Below are 16138 nucleotides of genomic sequence, written 5' to 3'. Positions count from 1 at the left end.
GTGCCGTGGCCTATGTTTCTCACTGAAAATCCTCGTCCCCCGGCGGCACCTTTTTTTGAATTTTCTTCCTTTTCAACGCCGTTTTTCGGGAATTTCGGATTTTCTTTGAATTTTTTCGCAATAATATTTGAAAACTAGATAAATTTTAACACATTTTATTGCAATAAAAATTTCTGGTCGGGGTCCCCCTTTAAAAAAGAGGAAAATATGCAAAAATAAAATTGTTCCGAACCGAACTACTGTATCAAAGGCGCATGAAGATATTTCTAAAAACTGTAGCTGTTTTCGCTTTAGGGCCAGCTATGCGCCTTTATGTAAATTGTCGGCCACAAGATTTATCGGCGCCGGATAAGATTAATAATGTATTTACCGTAAAATCTGTATTAATATTGCGCCTCTATTTGAATTGCCCCTCTAATAGACTTGCACCTTTTGAGGTCACTTGAAAAATAGACTTGCAGCCTTTAATTGAATTGCCCCCGTAATACAACTTCCCTTCCGCGCCGATTGGAACTCTAAATATTTCATCCTGGTAACATTTTTGAATCTTTGAAACAGTTTCATAATATTTCTTTCTTTTGTAGGGATATCCAAATGTCAACTCGAGTTATGAGGCACTGGAAGGAACCATCTCGTTTTTTTTCTACCACAAGATGCAATGATCAATTTAAGGCAATAATTTGTGTCCCGATAGTCTATGAATAAATTTTGTTCTTCTGTACTTAGTGTTTATGGCTTTTAGATATTTTCAGTTCAAAATAAAAACATGAATACCTCACAACTTCAATGAACATTTGAGATTTGAAAATTGAAAAAATTACTGCATTGGGAAAAACATTAGAAAATCATAGGAATTAGTTTCCGAAATTTGCCTACAACTTCTGATAGAGAAGAGATCCTGGTCTGAAGTTTGGATATGTAGCCTAAAATTAACCGTTTTGAAAAAACCAGTCAGCTGGTGACAGTGTAAAAGAATTTAATAACGGAAAGTGATGGTGAATCATCAGAGAGCACATTCTCTGGGTCTCCCGATCACTAGCTCCTTGTGTGCCTATGAAGACATTTTTTTGATCATTTCTTCTCTTTGGCCACCTTCTGGTTGTGGAGGCCTATTTTTTATATGATTTTTTTTCTGAAGTTCTAGGATTTATTCCCTTTTGGGTTATTTTCTAAAAACGTAAGTTGTTTAGTTATCAATGTGGAAAAAGCATTATACAGTACCAGTCCATAAGTTATACAAAAATGTATTTTTCAGTTGAATTTCGGCTATTTTGAACATTTCCACGTTTCCGATCCCTTTGAAAAATTTGGAGGATGTAAAACAGACTTTGATTGAAAACTTTGCATTCATAGGATTTTTCGAGAATTCCTTTTATTTTTTCGATTTCTGAAAGACACCTGATTTTTTTTACGTTTCCAGTAAAAAAACAGGCCGAAAATTATGTCTTTTAGGAATCGGAAAATAAAAGAAACTTTCAAAAAACGTTGTGAAAAAACGTTCCCCAAAAGCGGCCGGTGGATCGTATTTGCTGAAAATGGAAAAAAAATTCAGCCACTCGCTGCTGCCAAGCAACAGATCACGACCCCCAACCAGTAATCCAGAGAGAACTCACAATTTTCAGACCAAATACGATAGCGTATGAGGCCAATGGGACATTATGCAAAATCGTCAAACGGATCACAAAGTACTCAGTCAATTTCTTTGGGGTAAGAAAAGAAGAAAGCTCGACGAAAAAATTGACCGTTTCTTCGGAAGAATGCAAAACTATGAAGAAATTCTTGCACTGCAGCCACGGGGACTTAGTCCTGTCTAACGGAATCTATAAAACCTCCAACGAACACGTCTTAAATTGGCATTCGGCCCCGGTTTCAGCCTTCCTCGGAACCCAAACCGCCGAATCAACCAATTGCGTCATGATGACCACTCGAGTGATGACTCGCTTCGGAAAAGAAACACCCGAATCCCCAGCTGGATCAATGGTCGGATGCCGCTTCTCAACAGGGACCAGCGCCAATCATCCCAGTTTATCAAGAACAGCACCCGTTGTCGATGCATTACTTGATAACGGATTCGGACCTGCCAACCAACCCGACAGCACGGATCGCCGCGTCAACAACTCTGAAGATGATCCAGCAGTTCAGGAATAAGACACTCGACTGGATAGCAATCGACACTCCCACATCTGCCGTCCCAAACGGTGCACGCAACCCAAACCTCTTAACTCTGGCTCACTTCCACTGCGACGAAACCTTCGCTTTATACGAAACCTTCGCTTTACGTTGTGGAGGATAGACGACAGAGATCCCGCAGAAAAAAGCAAAAGATTTCCCAATGCACCAAGGAAGATAAACTGCATAGGATACAACCAGAACCGAGTAGTCGGAGCAAAGGCATCCCTCTTCGCAGAACTCGAGCAACGAGACAGCAAGTGTACAGCTGCGGACATCCTTATTCCACAATTGGAACCAGCCGCCACTCTGCGGTCACTCCTGCCCGAAGCTGTGAATGCAGGTCACGTTTCTAGAGTGGCTATAAACATCTATAAACATCTACCTCCAGCCAATGCACAAAATGAAGAGACGATGCGTCTATTGCCGAGGCCATCCCTTCTGGACAATTGCCCAAACCCGGAGGATTCCAAGGAAAGGAAACGATTCCTCAAGAAAAACAATCAGTGCAGGAAAATGTTACCTATGAGGATTCAACTTAGTTTCTAGGGCTAAATTGTGTACCGATAGTCTATGAATAAATTTTGTGCTCCTGAACTGTGTTTTTATGGCTTTTAGATATTTTGAGGGAAAATTTTTGGAAAACGGAAAGATAACTTTAGGGAAAAATTAAGAGAAAAAAATATTGGAAATTCAAAAAGATTACTGCAGCTGCAGGGAAAAAGATTTGAAAATCAAAAGGATTACTGTAGGCAAGAAATATTTGAAAATGAAAGGGGTTACTGTAGGGAAAAATGTCTCAAAACGGAAAGCATTTCTGTACGATTACTGTAATCTAAATGATCTCAGCGTTCGAATTTTTAAATTTTCGAGCATCCCAATTGCTGAGTTTTCAAATTTCCTTTTCAAGAAATTTAGAAATTCGAAACTTTCCAAACATTCAAAGTTTCAGTTTCTCGAATTCTAATAGTCGAATTCTAATATTCAGAATTCGGAAAATTAGACAATCTCTCTAATTTTCAAATTCTTATTTTTACCAGTAAAAAGAATCCATAATCCCAGAAATACAGAAATTTTCGAATGTTTTGAAAAGGAAATTCGAAAATTCGAAAATGTAAAAATTCGAAAACTCCGATTCTTCAGGTTACCGTAATCCTACAGTAATTCTTTCACTGTCTATGCATCTCTGACTTGTGCCTTCAAATATTATTTTTTAGAACACCCGAATAGAACTTCTGTACCTGAAAAATGTCCGAAAAGTGTGTCTAATTCTATTTGCGATCACCCAAATATTATGTAAAAACCCATTTTATTTCCATGTAAATAAAAGATACAATAAAGCCAATGACCAGAGAAATATCACAACAATTTGAAAACCGAAAAGAAACAATAATTAAACAATAAACCCAAAATTAGTCATCCGGATAGTACTGTTTGTACACTGGCCGCATGATGTATCTGAAAAATGAATTTAGCCAATGCAATCTCGCTCTAAACAAACTTCAGCCGTTTTTCATCGAATCCATCGAAGAACTTTTCAACTAATGGATGCCAAATAGTCCCCTTATCCAGTTGAATATTCTCCTGAACCACATAAGACATCTGAGGTGTAAAACGATCCCGAGTGTCGATGAGAATCGCGTAGTTCGGTTGAGTGGCAAAGTGCTGAAGCCGAAAAATTCGGTGAAATTGTCAATAGAGCACACTTGCCTTATTATCACCATGTGCCACTTTCAAAAACTTCTCCGGAGCGATCGCTAGCTCATCCCAACCGATAATTAGTCCTCGGAATCCTAATTTCTTGTGATAAACGACGTCGCCAACTCGGAATTCTACTTCTGGCGCTCGTTGGCGTAGGTAGCGACCCACTGAAAGAATTTTTAATTTTTGAAACGGTTCAAATGCGCTCCATTGATAATTTGAATGCTCTGAACATCAAAAGTTGATAAATTATCAATAGAGCGCATCTACAGCGGAAGATCCCATACTTCCATACGCCCCATTTCCATCGGGATTCGTCTCATCTTCCATCGCTTTACTCTCCGCCGCTTCCGCATCTGAATCCTTTTTCATCGTCAAAAAATCCGGAAGATATTGTTTTGCAGTGGCAATTAAGCTGAATATTCAAATTGCCGCTGGATCATTTGGCGCCAAATTCGAAAACCTGTTCAAATGATATTTCAAATGTCCGGTTTCCGATGGAGACAGAAACCATTGTGCGGGGACGAGAATCAGAATTCCGATGAATATGATTTCAGGTTTTATTTCCATCTGCAAATTCAAATTTTTCAATATTTCTGGAAAAATGGGAAAATCGATATTTCAAATAGGAAACATTCCGAGATGAAGAGCAAAGAAATAGAAGAAGAAATGAGGAGAAAAGGTTTATTTTTATGCAAAAAATTGAATGAAATTTAATGTTACAGGAAAGGAAAAAATATACAGAAAAATGGGTCTCCGGCAAGCCTTACTAAATAAGGCTGTTTGTGATTATTCAGAAAACAAAAAAGACAGAAAAATGACAAAAATATTGTCGAATTAAAAAAAGTGACACCTGAGAATTTGAAAACTTTTGTTTTTTTTTATCTACGAAAAAGTGCGGCAAAAACGTAATATTTCAGAATTTCGGCTCGTTCGAGCTACTTTCGCGTTTAGGTTTAGTTTTTTTGCTGAAAAATAGATTCTAGAGATGCTAACGATCATTTTTATACCAAGAAATCAAAAATAAATTTGTTATCTACAGTATCCGTTTTCGCTCCGTCCCCTCGTAAATCGACACGAGCGCCGTCTCCGAGATTTTCAGGTGTCACTTTTTTTAATCCGACAATAGCAACATTCACATAAAATACATTCTCAATGCTTCTTCTTCCATGATTTCTTGCTTGTGCATTGGATCGTAGACCTTATGATTGGCTCTTCGTAATCCGGCGTTAATGGCTCGGAGACCGACAACATGGCCAGATGGGAAAAGATATGGAATATTGTCCTCATCGTTACAGACAGTGTTGCTCAGTGAGCAAAGAATCTTGTTTCCATCGGAACGCGCATTCGGAAGACCTTCAGCGAGTGGCCAGATGTCCGGGCGGCACACTACGCAGCGTTGCTGAAAAATCAATATTTAAAGGTTGTTTGTCAGGGATTCTACTTTATTAGTAGGTGTCTTCGTGTCCGGTTCACACATGGCCGTTTTCTGAGCGGCGATTCCCATTTGTACAATCGACGAAAACGCAGAATGTTCTGGAAGTTGATACAGGCGGTACGCCTCCTTGATGAAGAATTCATAGCACGCTTCGTATCGATTCTCGGCGTGCAGTTCTTTGTTTCTCATGCGAGAGATTTCAAGTGGCATTGCGACGGAGCCCATGATCTGGAAACTCGTTGAAATTCAATATTTGACTGAACACATTTAGCTTCTACCTTCTTCAAGTCGTCTGGGAACTGTGTCTTTGTAATCGGCACAAAATACTTTTTGATGTAGGCCAATGCTTCTGGAATGTTCTGCTCCTCGACCAACGTGGCAATGTCCTGTTGCCGGGCGACGACTTCGATGCGGGAGCCGATTTTGCGGAGGCGATGACGATGATATTGACACCATTCGATGCATGGCTTCGTATCCTTGTCGAGAAGCGCCTGTTCGATTTCGTAGAATTTCTCGAAGATGCTTATGTCGACGAGACCTAAAAGTCGTTTTTATGAGAAGGAAGACAAAATGCAAGACAAAGTAAAAAATGCGGCGATATCGTGTCGAGACCCAGCTTTTTTGAAACATGTTTCTTTAAAGGAGCATGCTTCAAAGTGGTTTGGTCTCGAAGCAATATCGCTTCAAAGAAATGGAAAAAACGGATTTCTTCCTTTTTTCTACTAAAAACCAATAGTTCTTGGCCGTTTTTCTCTAAAAAACTCTCGTACCTTCCATTTTCATTTCAGCGACCAGTTTTTTGGCCGGCACAATCATTCCACACCTCAACAAATGCCAACAAATGTGTCTCGCGAATTTTCGCTTCTCCAGCGACCTGTCAATCCGCTTCGGACGATCCTCGTTAACTTGTTGCTCTTGCTGTAGCATATGACATCTTCTTATGATTTTATCGGCTTCTTCGGTTTCTTCTTTGAGAACTTTTTGCATTGCCGCCCGCGCTTCTTGCACTTGTTTCAGAAGGAATTCAAAGTTTTTCTGGAGAGCTTCTTTGGCTTGTGGTTCTGTGGCACCTGCGGTCTTTTTCGTCAGGAGATTCGCCGCTCTGGCGACTGATGCCGCCGCGCGATCGAGATCCTGGAAGATACATTGTTTTCAGTCGAAAATCGACTTTCTTGATTGGAGACATTTATCCAAGTTTTGACTTATCTTCCATAAATTCTCAAAATTTTGAGCAATTTTCTCGGGTGGTCTTGTAGAAAAAAAGGCGGTTCAGTCTAGGCCTAAAATATAAAACAAAAAACCGAAAATTCTGGGAAAAACATTTAGTGAAAAATGTGGAAATTTTGCTGATTTTTGCAAAATTTCAGTACTTTTTAACTGAGCATTTTCCAGAATGTTCCGATTCTTGTTTCATTTTTTAAGTTTGGGCTAAAATGCCTTTTTGCGGTTTTTAATTCGAACACAAACACAGAAAATTGTTCAGTGAAAAAAGAGGATTTCGCCGATTTTTGCGATTTTCAGTACTTATTTCACAGAAGTTTTTTTTCTTCAGAATATTCGGTTTTTTGTTTTCGATTTGAGGCTCAAACTGAACCGTCTTTTTATCTTCTATAAGAACAACCCGAAAAATTGCTCAAAATTCGGAAATTTAGGTGGCAAGACAATCTCGAGAACCGAGGTTTGTTCGATTTTTGAAGCAATTTTTGAAAAGTTGGAGTATTTTTTGGGAACTTTTTTTAAACAATTTTTATACAAATGTTGATTTATAAAAAATAGTTTTTGGCCGGAGATTTCAGGGATTAGCCTTTCAAATCATTTTCAGGCCAGTACAACCTACCTTTTGCCCATTCCTAAACTTGACATTCAGCTCGTTGTACGGCACTCGAAACGTACAATAATCGAGCGACATTATATCACTTTTTCTTTTACTATGCTTTCCACCAACCGTCGTCCCAGCACCCGGCGGAACTTCCGATGTGGACGGTTCGCCACTAGCCATTCTTTTTACAGATTTTCAATTCTCAAGAAAAAATAAGTTAGAATATAAGAGAAACACGTAGAATTCAGGTCGATATAGCATAGAAAATTGAAACAGAAAAATATTAGAATTATGAAGAATCCGTTGTTGAAGAAGGTTAACCCAGCACCAGCTTGAACACAATCACCACGATGTTGATGGCGATGAGTGGCACTGAAAAAATATAAAACAATTATTAAGAAGAAGAGGATTTTAAAGAAAAAACTGAGAAAAAGGTGGAGAATTCTAATTTTCTAGGATGAAATAGCTTAAATTTTGCTCGTTTTCTACTGAGAACACTAACGATACGTGTGTTTAACGGAAGAACGCATAGAATCGATAGGAACACGAGGTGTTGCGGTAGAGCGCAAACGCGAGGGGGGACGCGAACGGGAGGAGAGGAAAATAGACGATTTCCGGGGGAAAATAGAAGGAAAAATGCCAGAAAAAATCTCCAAAAATGAGAAGGAGTTTTAGCTTGCAAAGCGGAATATTCTGCGAAGAAAATGCGGTGAAAAATCGGAATTTTCGCTGATTTTTGGGAATTTTTGAATAGAATTTTTATGATTTTAACTCATATTTTCCACAATTTCCCTCTCAATTCATCTAATTCTCGGCATACTTCGCATCACAGTTTGCACGGCGAAAATGAGCGAAACGAGTTGATCCTTAACGGTACTGGAGCCATCGAACGAGTGGGAAGGAGCGCCGAGACCGTACTGAAAAATCGATATTCTAAAATTTAGAAGCTTCTGAAAAATACCTTTTTCAAGAATCGCTCACGATGAAGAATGGCGATGCCGTTGAGGACGAGCAGCGCGGCTTCGAGAAGAGCGTAGAAGGAAAGGGCCATCTGGAAATATCACTGAATCTGGAATTAGAGGAAAAAAGCGTAGGATTCGAAGATAAGTATCGTATAAGAAGGGAGTAAATTTTGAATTTTCCCGGATTTTTTTCCAAATTTCCAATTTTTTTTTGTTCAATGAAGTTATTTTTCTGCTTTTTAACAAACAAATACGACTCTGAAAATCACAAATCACGAATTTTCAACTGTTTTTGCTTTACAAAAAGTTTCAAAATTTAAGAAAATAGTTTAAAATTACAACAATATTTATATAGAAAATTGGCTTAGACATCCATTTAAATTGCAATTTCAATATTTTTACAGTTCAAGCAGCATAATTTCTAGAATTTTAAAAAATTGAAAAAATATGAAAAAAAGTAGCTAATACAATTGAGAAGAAGCGGAAGGAAGAAACCCGAAACAATACAAAACAAATTGAGACAAAAAAAACTTTTCGAGAATGTAAACGCGCTCCACGGGCAAGCGACGTGTTCCCACCTAAAAACCGAGGGAGTTTGAATTAAAAACGGAAAGAGTCGGAATTGGCGATTTTAAATATGTGAAAAAAGGGAAAATAACAGAAGAAGATGTATCAAAATAGGCTATATTAGGCAAAAAAAACCGATTTCAAAGCATAGGGAACAAAGAAAAAGAGTAATAATGATCTAAATTTATCATCCCAGCCTCTGATGACGTGGAGACATCACTGGCGACGCCGCCGGCGATGAAGTCGTTGAAGAGCGAGCGGCGGCAGCTGCTCGGCGAGCTTTCACACGACAAGCGATGCATCCAGTGGTGAATCTTCCAGCCAGACACATTTTATGGAACACATGACCACAGTAGTACGAAACGACGCCTCGATCGGCGCCTCCGACGATCATTTTGATGGGGAGAGTACACATCGGGCATTTTCTGCAGAAAAATCAATTTAAAAATAGGAAAATAGGTTAAAAAAGGTAGTATTTACCCATTTGTGTCCACTATCCAACTGGAAATCTGTCCTGGATTTTGTGAAATTTGTGATGAAGAATTCGAAGAAGAGATTGGAGACATTTTCCGAGCCGGAGTCGTTGGCTGCTTCTTTTTTCGAGGCATCACCCATCCGGAAGCGCCGACAGAGTCCAGAACGGAGGTGATGGTCTGGAAAATTTCAAATTTCAAATTGAAGGGAAATTGGGAATTCTAGAATTTTCATATTATTCAAGAATCTGAGAATTCCAGTAGTTTCAGGATCCACCTATTTTTATCTCGTATTTTTCAGAAACATGGAATCAAGGACCCCGATTTTCCCATTCCATTTCGATCATTCGATACCGTATTCCGATTTCCCTTAAGATTTTTTATGGGTCAACACGAAAAAAAGAAGAAAAAAAACGAAAACAGTGTTCCCATTCCCAACCGCCCCCGATCGCAATAAAAAAAACGTGGCTATAATTCGATTTGCACACTCCCCTTAAAAGGAAGGCTTGGCCAGAACCGAATCATTCGAACTCGAATGTCGCCTTCTACCCTCATCCTCTGTCTCCTCGTCGGAACATCCTGGGCCTTCATCCCAGATGATCCAGACTTCAGAGGGGATGTTTTCGCAGGACGTCAGAATGCCTTCGCCCCTTCTTCGGACACAGCTGAACAGGTTGTCGAGAAGTTCTTGGCTCGGATGACTAGATCGTTGGAATCGAAGGATGTCGCTGTGATTTCTGGATTGTTCCAGCCTGGATTCGTCTTCAAGGGATGCAAGGGAACTTACGGCAAGAGTGAGTTTGGGTGGATATCAAATAATCATTATTGACTTTTGAAATACAGTACCTGTCAATAATGGGGTTATTCAGTGAGAAGTAAATCAGCAAATTGCTGGTTTTCCCTTATGCAGAGAGGGAGAAAAACCAGCAAATGGCTGGGGTCGATTTCTGGAGTCTTCTAGGCCATGTCTTGCCCTCGTGGAGCTACAAAACCAGAGTGAGCGCGAAAAAAGCAGAAAACTCTATGCGCCTTCAATTTTTGAGCTCATTAATCGCTTTAACATCAAAGGCGCAGCACGGAAGTTCCTGCTTGGTTCTCGCTAAGACTGGTTGTCTAGCTCCACGAGGACAACACATGGCCTAGAAAACTCCAGCAATCGACCCCAGCAAATTGCTGCTTTTTTTCTCTGCATAAGGGAAAAACCAGTAATTCGCTAATTTGCTTCTCACTGAATAACCTTATAATGGGCCATACTGTAGATCCAAAGAAAGAACTCTCGAACTCCTTGTTAGACAAACCCTATTTACCTAAAATTCGCTTCCAGGTCAAATCATCGGTCTCTTGTCCCGACTCCCAGCTGGAACCCAATTCACCCTTACCCTCAAATCCGCTCTCGATACCGGATCCTCAATCAAGTATACTGTAATCGCCAGTGGATTCGGACCAGCTTTCATTGAAGCCAACTTCGTCTTGAACAAGAACGATCAACAATTGGAGAGTGGAGAGATTCCAGCTTGTCAGAAAAGCAGCTTCGTTGGCTTTGGATCAGTTCAGGATCCAGCTGAGGATATGGTCAAGAGATTCTTGGCTCGTATCACCCGATCGATCGAGTCCAAGGACGCCTCCATTCTCCTGGGTCTTTTCCAACCTGGATTCGTTTTCAAGGGATGCAAGGGAACATACAACAAGCGTAAGTTCTTAGTTCAAGGACCTTGAACTAATTCGAAGAAAGACGATTCCAGAACAAGTCGTCGGAATGCTCTCCAAGATTCCAGCTGGTGCCAAGTTCTCATTCGCTCTCAAATCAGCTGTTTCCCTCGGAAACTCTATCAAATACGTTGTAGCAGTTAGCGGAATCAGTGCCACTCCAATCGAAGCTGTATTCATGCTCAACAAAGTGGACCAACAGCTGGAGTACGGGAATATTCTGGGTTGCCCAAAAAGATTCCTGAGATCCGTTCAGCCAGAAGATTCGGATGCTGTCATTCAGAGATTCCTGACCTCTATGAAGCCAATCCTGGCCTCTCATGATCCAGCTCAGATTGATAAGCTCTTCGACGACGCCTTCCTCTTCAAGGGATGCCATGGAACCTACACGAAAGGTGCACTTTCAGAGCCTCCCACAAAATACATAATAATCATTTTCAGCCCAAGCCGTCGCCAAAATCGCCTCGCTTCCAGCCGGAGCCTCTTTCGATTTCTCGCTGATCAACTCGAAATGGAATAACCTCGGACAAATCGAGTACACTGTCTATGTGTCCGTTCCACGGATGGATAGAATCCAAGCACAATTCGTCTACTGTCCACAGAGAAACATTCTCAAGTCTGGAAGTGTTCCAGGGTGTCCAGCCAGAAGATTCTACTGAGTGAATTGATCTTGAGACCTCTTTTGTGTCATGAATAAAGATTATTAGCATCAAAATTTTTTGTTGAAGTATTGCATAAAACGGAGAAGTATGAGAACTCCAGGGATCTAGAATACGGATTGTATCTCAGTAGGTCGCAGAACCTGTCGACCGCCGACTGAACCAGCGGACCGAATTCGTGCTTTTAAACAACCAAATGAGTACTGTAGCTTTTTTAATTCATGTTTTAGTCAAAATGTTTCAATGGATTACTGTAGTTTTTCATTCGAAACTTTCAATGGATTACTGTAGTTGTTTCATTAGAAGGTTTCCATGGATTACTGTAGTTGTTTCATCAGAACGTTTCAATGGATTACTGTAGTTTTTCATTCGAAACTTTCAATGGATTACTGTAGTTGTTTCATTAGAAGGTTTCCATGGATTACTGTAGTTGTTTCATCAGAACGTTTCAATGGATTACTGTAGTTTTTCATTCGAAACTTTCAATGGATTACTGTAGTTGTTTCATTAGAAGGTTTCCATGGATTACTGTAGTTGTTTCATCAGAACGTTTCAATGGATTACTGTGGTTCTTTCGTTAAAAAATTTCAATGGATTACTGTAGTTTTTCATTCGAAACTTTCAATGGATTACTGTAGTTGTTTCATTAGAAGGTTTCCATGGATTACTGTAGTTGTTTCATCAGAACGTTTCAATGGATTACTGTAGTTTTTTCGTTAAAAAATTTTAATGGATTACTGTAGTTTTCGAATTTAAAATTTACAAAAACTACTGTAGTTTTTTTCATCAGAACGTTTCAATGGATTACTGTAGTCTATTTTTTCGAAGTTCCTCACCTTAACCCCCAGCAAGTCCTTAAAAACCGTCTCTCTCGTCCCTATCACCACAATCGAACACCAATCTGCTGGCTTCATCCTCTTGGCTATCCATTGCTCATCCGACGAAATTATTTGAATTACCGCCTTTTTCCCGAGAGTGAAAACTGCCAAAGCTAGTAGAGTTTTCAGGGGAACAGCTTGGAGCCAGCGCAAGTAGGCGGGGCTTGAGAAGTCGTCAATTTTTATATGATTTTGGATATTTTCCTTAGATTTGATGATTAGATTTTGGAGCTTCTCCTGTAAATTTTGAGTCGAGGTCTCTGAATCTTGGTCCTTCTGAATTCGATTTTCTTCTTCTATTTTCATCTTCCCTGAATTGTGAACAATCGGCTCCTGCTCCTCCCTTCTCGCTACAATCGTCTCCAGCTTCTCTTTCGACGAATTCATACATCGCTCAAAAATCCTCTCGAAATTCGGTCGAATTCCTTCCTCAACCACCATTCCACCCCTCCATCCTTCTATGCAAACTCGCTCTACCGTACTCAACGACATTTCGCATCGCGGACAAATCGAATTCAAATCTTCGGGTTCTTCAGACAATGCCACGTGGCGTAGAAGACGTTCCCAGTCTCCAGAAGTCTGTGGGATGGATCCATGTCTTCTGAAGTCGTCTTTTATGACTTCTGCTCCTGAAGACACTGCCATCAGAAGTGATGCAGCTGCCCACGATCGATGCATCCCACATGTTGTGCAATTGAATTCTGATGACGTGGTTGTTATTGTTCCAGAAGACGTCGTTGGTGTTTTAACGTCATCTTCTTCTTCATCTAACGGATTCGTCCAGATTCCTGAAGGCGTTGTTGTTGGCGTCGTCGTGCCTTCTGTAGTTATCGTGTAGTCTGTGTCAGACTTCGGGACGTTGGAATCTGTGGGCGTGGCAGTGGATTCTGGAAAAACGGGTCACTGTAGAAAATAAGCTGAGCAATTTCTCTTACGTTTTTTGATATGCGACAGTCTTAGATCCAACCACATCTCATCTTGTTTCCTCCTCATTTCCTCTGAAATCGGTGTCACATTATTCGATGCCACGTCATCTGCGGGCTCCTCGATGACGTCATCATTTGGTGATCTCGGGGATACTGTAGCCACCGGTTTCTCTTTTTTCACCGCTGGACGGATTCCCGGGCGAACCACTTTGACGATTGTCGGTTTTTTGGTGCTAGTAGACGTGGATTTTTCAGATTTCTCAGATTTTTCGGAAGACTTTTCAGATGACGTCATTGCTAGTGCTTTCTTATTATTCCAAATCGTCGATAAATCAACGGGAACTGCTAACGCTAGCTCTGCCAACGCCTTCGCCGCATTTCCGATGGTTACTGTAGGCGTGAATCGAATCTCGTCTCTCTTGACACCTTCTAGTTGGAGCAGTGTTCGAAGCGATTCTTTTTCCACTAGTTTTTCAGAATTCTCTTCTAGAATCTGCCGTGCTCTATGAAGGATGTCTTCCTCCACGACGTCTGGCGTCCCATTTTTTCTCCAGAATTCTTGACGAAGCTCTAGGCTAGATGGTTCGGATGCTCGTTTTTCAAACGGTTGGGCGGTTGGGATGGGGGATTCTGGAGTGCACGGTGAGCTTCTGGATCTTTCTCGAAGGGCTTGGGGTGTGGAAAATGAGAAGTCGTCGTCGTAGCCACTGCATTGGACGGTGTGGAGGACCTGAACATGGGAATGGTTGGCAAAGATTACTGTAGTTTTTCTCAAAAGGTTTCAAGGGATTACTGTAGTTTTTTTTTCATGATTTGAAAGGACTGGGAATATGAAATAAGGTTCCACTCGGTCGGGAAACGCAGCCGGCCGACGGACCACCGACCGAGCTGACCTGTTTTTCAAAATTTTGAAATGCAGAATTTTCAGAATTTCAGAAATTCTCACCCTATGCACTCCACTCGGCAGTCTTTTAGACTTTTCTTCTGCTAATTTTTCTCCGCTTCTCTGCGTCTCTTCTCTCTCCTTCTCCCTGTTTTTGGCTCCTTTCAACGATTCTCTCCTCTCCAACTCTTCCATATTATCATACATCGATTGGCTGGCTTTCCGATCGTCTAGAATCTTCTGAAGCAGTTGCTGAAGACGTTCCGTTTCCTTTTTCCGCGACATCGTCAAAAGTCCTTCTATTGTTTTTGATATTATTGGAGATGGGAATGAGAAGTGTGGAGAGCAGAAGAGAATTGTTTGGGCACTCTGAAAGAAGGATTACTGTAGTTTTTGAAATTTTGAGATTTCAAAGGATTACTGTAGTTTTTATTCGAAATTTAAATTGGATTACTGTATATTTTTTTCAAAAGGATTACTGTAGATTTTTATTTCAAAAATCTTCAAGGGAGTACTGTAGTTTTTGTGTAAAATTTTGACAAGATTACTGTAGTTGAAAAAAAACGTTTTTAATTGTAAAGGCATTACTGTATTTTTTTTCTTCGAAAAGGATTACTGTAGACCGCAATAGGCCTGTATGTAGTTTTTTTTTTTAATTTAGAAGATTACTGTATTTTAAATGTTAAATTTAAAAGGATTGCTGTAGTTTTATGATTACTGTAGGGTTTAAAAAGAATTACTGCTTTTCTTCAAAAAAGTTTTTCTTCATAAGTTTCGATAGGATTACTGTGGCTATTTCAAAATTTGAAGTTTTTAAGGATTACTGTAGTTTTTAAACCAAAACTTTTCAAGGGTTACTGTAGATTTTTTATTTACCAATTCCAAAGGATTACTGTAGTTATTTTTTAAAAAACTACAATAATCATTTTATTAAAAAAAGCTACCGTAATGCTTTGGAACTTTCAAATTGAACAAAATACAGTAATCTAAACACGGTTTTATTAGTTTATAAATTTGCAAAGGATTACTGTACCTTTTCTATTCAAAACTTTCACAGGATTACTGTAGTCTTTTCTCGGAGGGACCAGAAAAGAGGTACCGTAATTTTAGAAAAAGGCGAAACTACAGTAATCCATGCCAGAGAAAAGAACCACCAACCTGTCCAAAAAATCCCTTCAAATTCAACTTTTCCACACATTTCTCCCTCTCGAACACACTGAACTTCCTCAATCCCTTCGAATCAGCCAACAGCACAAAAACATCGTTTCCGCATGTGGAAACATCCAGAATTTCAAAATCCAATTCAGAAGACAGTATACATTTCGACGTCTCCATTTCAACGATACATATTCGGGATCCGCAGGTGGATACGATGAGAAAACGTCCATTTTCCACTCGGATGACGTGGATTTTGTGGAGGGAGACGTCTTGATTATCGGGGTGAAGTCCATCGAATTCCGTGTAGTCCGTGGGGAATGGGTTACGGTAGGAGATGGGCGGAGCTCGAGGAATATGTCCGGATTGACGATACTGGTGGGTTCTGAAAAAGTGGATTTAAGAATTGGAGTGATTTTGGAGAATTCAAAAGCGATTAAAATAAAACCGGAGAAGGACCAAAGAGAAGCAGAATTCTAAGAAACTACAGTAGCCCAAAGATTGCTCAGCTTTAAATCTTCATAGATAAGAGTCAAAAGCGAAAATTCGGAGAAGGACTAAAACGAGAGAACCAGACAAAACTCATAGGACTCGGAAGGAGAAGAATGTACACAGGTGAAATGCGAACGGGTCTGTTACGGACGCTCCGCGTTCGCGCGCGGTTGAAATAGGAACCGCATACGGACCGCACGCGAACCGTTTTCAGTAAATAGCAGTACATTATTCGGATTGATCCGTATCCTGTCCGTTTGCGAGCTCCGTATCCGATCCGATTGCGAATCATGACCAAACGGATCCGTT

General features: G+C 40.2%; 5 protein-coding genes across 5 annotated transcripts in view; 1 reads left to right on the top strand and 4 right to left on the bottom strand.

Moving 5' to 3' along the window:
* Positions 1 to 3581: 3581 nt before the first annotated feature.
* On the bottom strand, positions 3582 to 4440 carry CBG13628 (the record flags this gene model as incomplete). Its single annotated transcript, XM_045241292.1, has 5 exons — positions 3582 to 3627; positions 3671 to 3834; positions 3874 to 4037; positions 4158 to 4285; positions 4334 to 4440. The coding sequence occupies 5 exons, from the start codon at positions 4438 to 4440 to the stop codon at positions 3582 to 3584; spliced, it is 609 nt and encodes a 202-aa protein (XP_045100762.1).
* A 565-nt stretch (positions 4441 to 5005) lies between these two features.
* Cbr-maea-1 lies at positions 5006 to 7307 on the bottom strand (the record flags this gene model as incomplete). Its single annotated transcript, XM_002640445.2, has 5 exons — positions 5006 to 5272; positions 5315 to 5536; positions 5587 to 5846; positions 6079 to 6442; positions 7146 to 7307. 5 exons carry the CDS (start codon positions 7305 to 7307, stop codon positions 5006 to 5008), a joined length of 1275 nt encoding a protein of 424 aa, XP_002640491.2.
* Positions 7308 to 7927: 620 nt separating this feature from the next.
* On the bottom strand, positions 7928 to 8178 carry CBG13626 (the record flags this gene model as incomplete). Its single annotated transcript, XM_002640444.2, has 2 exons — positions 7928 to 8044; positions 8089 to 8178. 2 exons carry the CDS (start codon positions 8176 to 8178, stop codon positions 7928 to 7930), a joined length of 207 nt encoding a protein of 68 aa, XP_002640490.2.
* Positions 8179 to 8849: 671 nt separating this feature from the next.
* The window catches only part of CBG13624, a gene marked incomplete at both ends in the record, with an annotated part of 15547 nt that continues 8258 nt past the window's right edge, over positions 8850 to 16138 (bottom strand). Inside the window, 7 exons of the mRNA XM_002640442.1 lie at positions 8850 to 9081; positions 9137 to 9309; positions 12332 to 12633; positions 12703 to 13260; positions 13309 to 14058; positions 14320 to 14538; positions 15334 to 15722. Coding sequence (XP_002640488.1) covers positions 8850 to 9081; positions 9137 to 9309; positions 12332 to 12633; positions 12703 to 13260; positions 13309 to 14058; positions 14320 to 14538; positions 15334 to 15722 — 2623 coding nt within the window. The remainder of the gene's footprint in view (positions 9082 to 9136; positions 9310 to 12331; positions 12634 to 12702; positions 13261 to 13308; positions 14059 to 14319; positions 14539 to 15333; positions 15723 to 16138) is intronic.
* On the top strand, positions 9665 to 11495 carry CBG13625 (the record flags this gene model as incomplete). The annotated part of the gene is made up of 4 exons (XM_002640443.2): positions 9665 to 9923; positions 10454 to 10819; positions 10872 to 11231; positions 11278 to 11495. The coding sequence occupies 4 exons, from the start codon at positions 9665 to 9667 to the stop codon at positions 11493 to 11495; spliced, it is 1203 nt and encodes a 400-aa protein (XP_002640489.2).

Source organism: Caenorhabditis briggsae (genome assembly GCF_000004555.2).
Source record: "Caenorhabditis briggsae complete genome, chrI, whole genome shotgun sequence".
NCBI classification, from domain to species: domain Eukaryota; kingdom Metazoa; phylum Nematoda; class Chromadorea; order Rhabditida; family Rhabditidae; genus Caenorhabditis; species Caenorhabditis briggsae.
Note: the sequence above shows the minus strand (reverse complement) of the source record. Positions and strands in the feature narration are given on the sequence as shown.